Source organism: Echinops telfairi, unplaced genomic scaffold, assembly GCF_000313985.2.
Source record: "Echinops telfairi isolate 266 unplaced genomic scaffold, ASM31398v2 ScPeMD7_26;HRSCAF=91, whole genome shotgun sequence".
In the NCBI taxonomy this organism is placed as follows: Eukaryota; Metazoa; Chordata; class Mammalia; order Afrosoricida; family Tenrecidae; genus Echinops; species Echinops telfairi.
In genome coordinates this window covers 5634144-5635963 of record NW_022103923.1, presented here as the reverse complement: position 1 = coordinate 5635963, position 1820 = coordinate 5634144, and the positions used below count along the sequence as shown (strand labels likewise).

The following is a 1820-nucleotide window of genomic DNA, read 5'->3' as shown; positions in this document are numbered from 1 at the left end:
AGCGGAGGTCGCCGTTGTGCGCCAGGCGCAGCTCCAGCAGCCCGGGCAGGCCCCTAAAGGCGCCGGGCGTGATGAAGGACAGGTTGTTGTGGCGCAGCGACAGGCGGCGCAGGGAGGGCAGCGTGCCAAAGGCCCGCTCGCCCAGGAAGCGCAGGCGGTTGCGGTCCAGGTCGATGGAGGCCGCCTCGCAGGGGAACTCGGCGGGCAGCCGCAGCAGGCCCGCGCGGTCGCAGCGCACCGAGCAGCCTCGCTGGGAGCTGCTGCACACACACGTGGCGGGGCAGGCGCGCGTGCAAGCCCCCACGGCCCGAGCGCCAGGCAGGCCGAGCACCATCGCTGGGAGGAGAAAAGACACAAACAGAACCACCATCAGCCAAAGGGGCATCCTAGGTAAAATCCTAGCCTCCCACGTGGCAGGAGGCACCGCCCACCCCTAAGTGTCTAAACGGCCGTGTCTAGTCTCCTGGGCCTTGCAAAGGTTTTGTTAGGAAGCTAGCATGGGGACTGGGGCGTCCACTGCACATGCTCACAGGGTCGAGCTTCTAGCCTTGAAGGGGTGGTACATCTAGGTGGGCCTTACACCTGGATTGGCCCATCTAAGCCAGGTGAATTTGATTTCAGCCAATGGGATCGACCAGTATTGTCGACCACGCCTCCCAACGGGACCCTTGAAAAGACAGAGGTTTTGCTTTGGGCTCGCTCGCTCTCTTTCCCAGCAACTGCTACACATGTAGCACAGCCAGGCTGTGGTCCCGCAACTGTGTCGCGGCCTCTGGCTGGCTTGTGTTCAGTTACCATAGAACCTGAAACTGCTACAATTCTCTATAAACTCACTGGGATCACAAACCAGGCTTCGGCGTGAATTCTTTCTCGCACGGAGCCAAGGACCGAGGTACATCTCTCCCCCGAGAGAGCTAACAGTTTCTCCACCGAAAACCACCCCTTCCCTGTTGTTTTCCAGGTATCGTAATTTAACCTAGTGGCGTAGTGGTCTAGCTTTGGGCTGCTAACCACAAGGTCAGCCATTCGAAACCAGCAGCCGCTCTGAGGTTTTCTACTCCCGTGAAAATTTATGGCCTCGGAAAGCCACAGGCGCAGTTCTACCCTATCCTGCGCTAGGAGTTGGTATCAACTCAATGATGGGGAGTTTTGGATGGTGCAAGTGAGTAATGTGCTTGGCTGCCGAGCCAAAGGTTGGAGGTTTTCCCTCACCAGAGACCCCTTAGAAGGTGCCTGGCCATCGACTTCTGAAAATATCAGCCACCACTGGAAACTATTGAAGCACAGTTCTGATCAGACCCCCATGAAGGCAGAGTCTACTTGCCAGCAATTGGTTTGGGTTGATAGGTGTAAGGCACACTCTGGATTTCAAATACTTCGTACAAAACAAAACAAAAACCAGCTATCTCATTCGTTGTTTTACATTGATTGCATGTCAAAATGATGTTTGCGATAAATTCATAATTGGCTTAAATAAACCAATAACATTTGTACCACTTGAAGAAAGCTGGTGGTGCCTGGCTATCAAAAGATATAGCATCTAGGGTCTTAAAGATTTGAAGATAAACATGCGGCCATTTAGCTCAGAAGCAACAAAGCCCACATGGAAGAAGCACATCAGCCTGTGTGATCATGAGGTATCGATGAGATCAGGGATCAGGCAATTAAGACCCAAAATAAAATCATACCCAGTGTGAATGAGGCGAGGGCATGGAGTGGCAACCCAATGCCCATGTGTAGAAAATTGGACATCCCCTCACAGGGTCACAGGGAAGAGATGAGCCAGTCAGGTTGCAGTATAGCACCGATGAAACACACAA

General features: G+C 53.7%; 1 protein-coding gene across 1 annotated transcript in view; it reads right to left on the bottom strand.

Moving 5' to 3' along the window:
* NYX (nyctalopin) overlaps positions 1-370 on the bottom strand; it is a 1540-nt gene extending 1170 nt beyond the window's left edge. Inside the window, exon 1 of the mRNA XM_004714587.4 lies at positions 4-370. Coding sequence (XP_004714644.3) covers positions 4-370 — 367 coding nt within the window. The remainder of the gene's footprint in view (positions 1-3) is intronic.
* Positions 371-1820: the final 1450 nt, after the last annotated feature.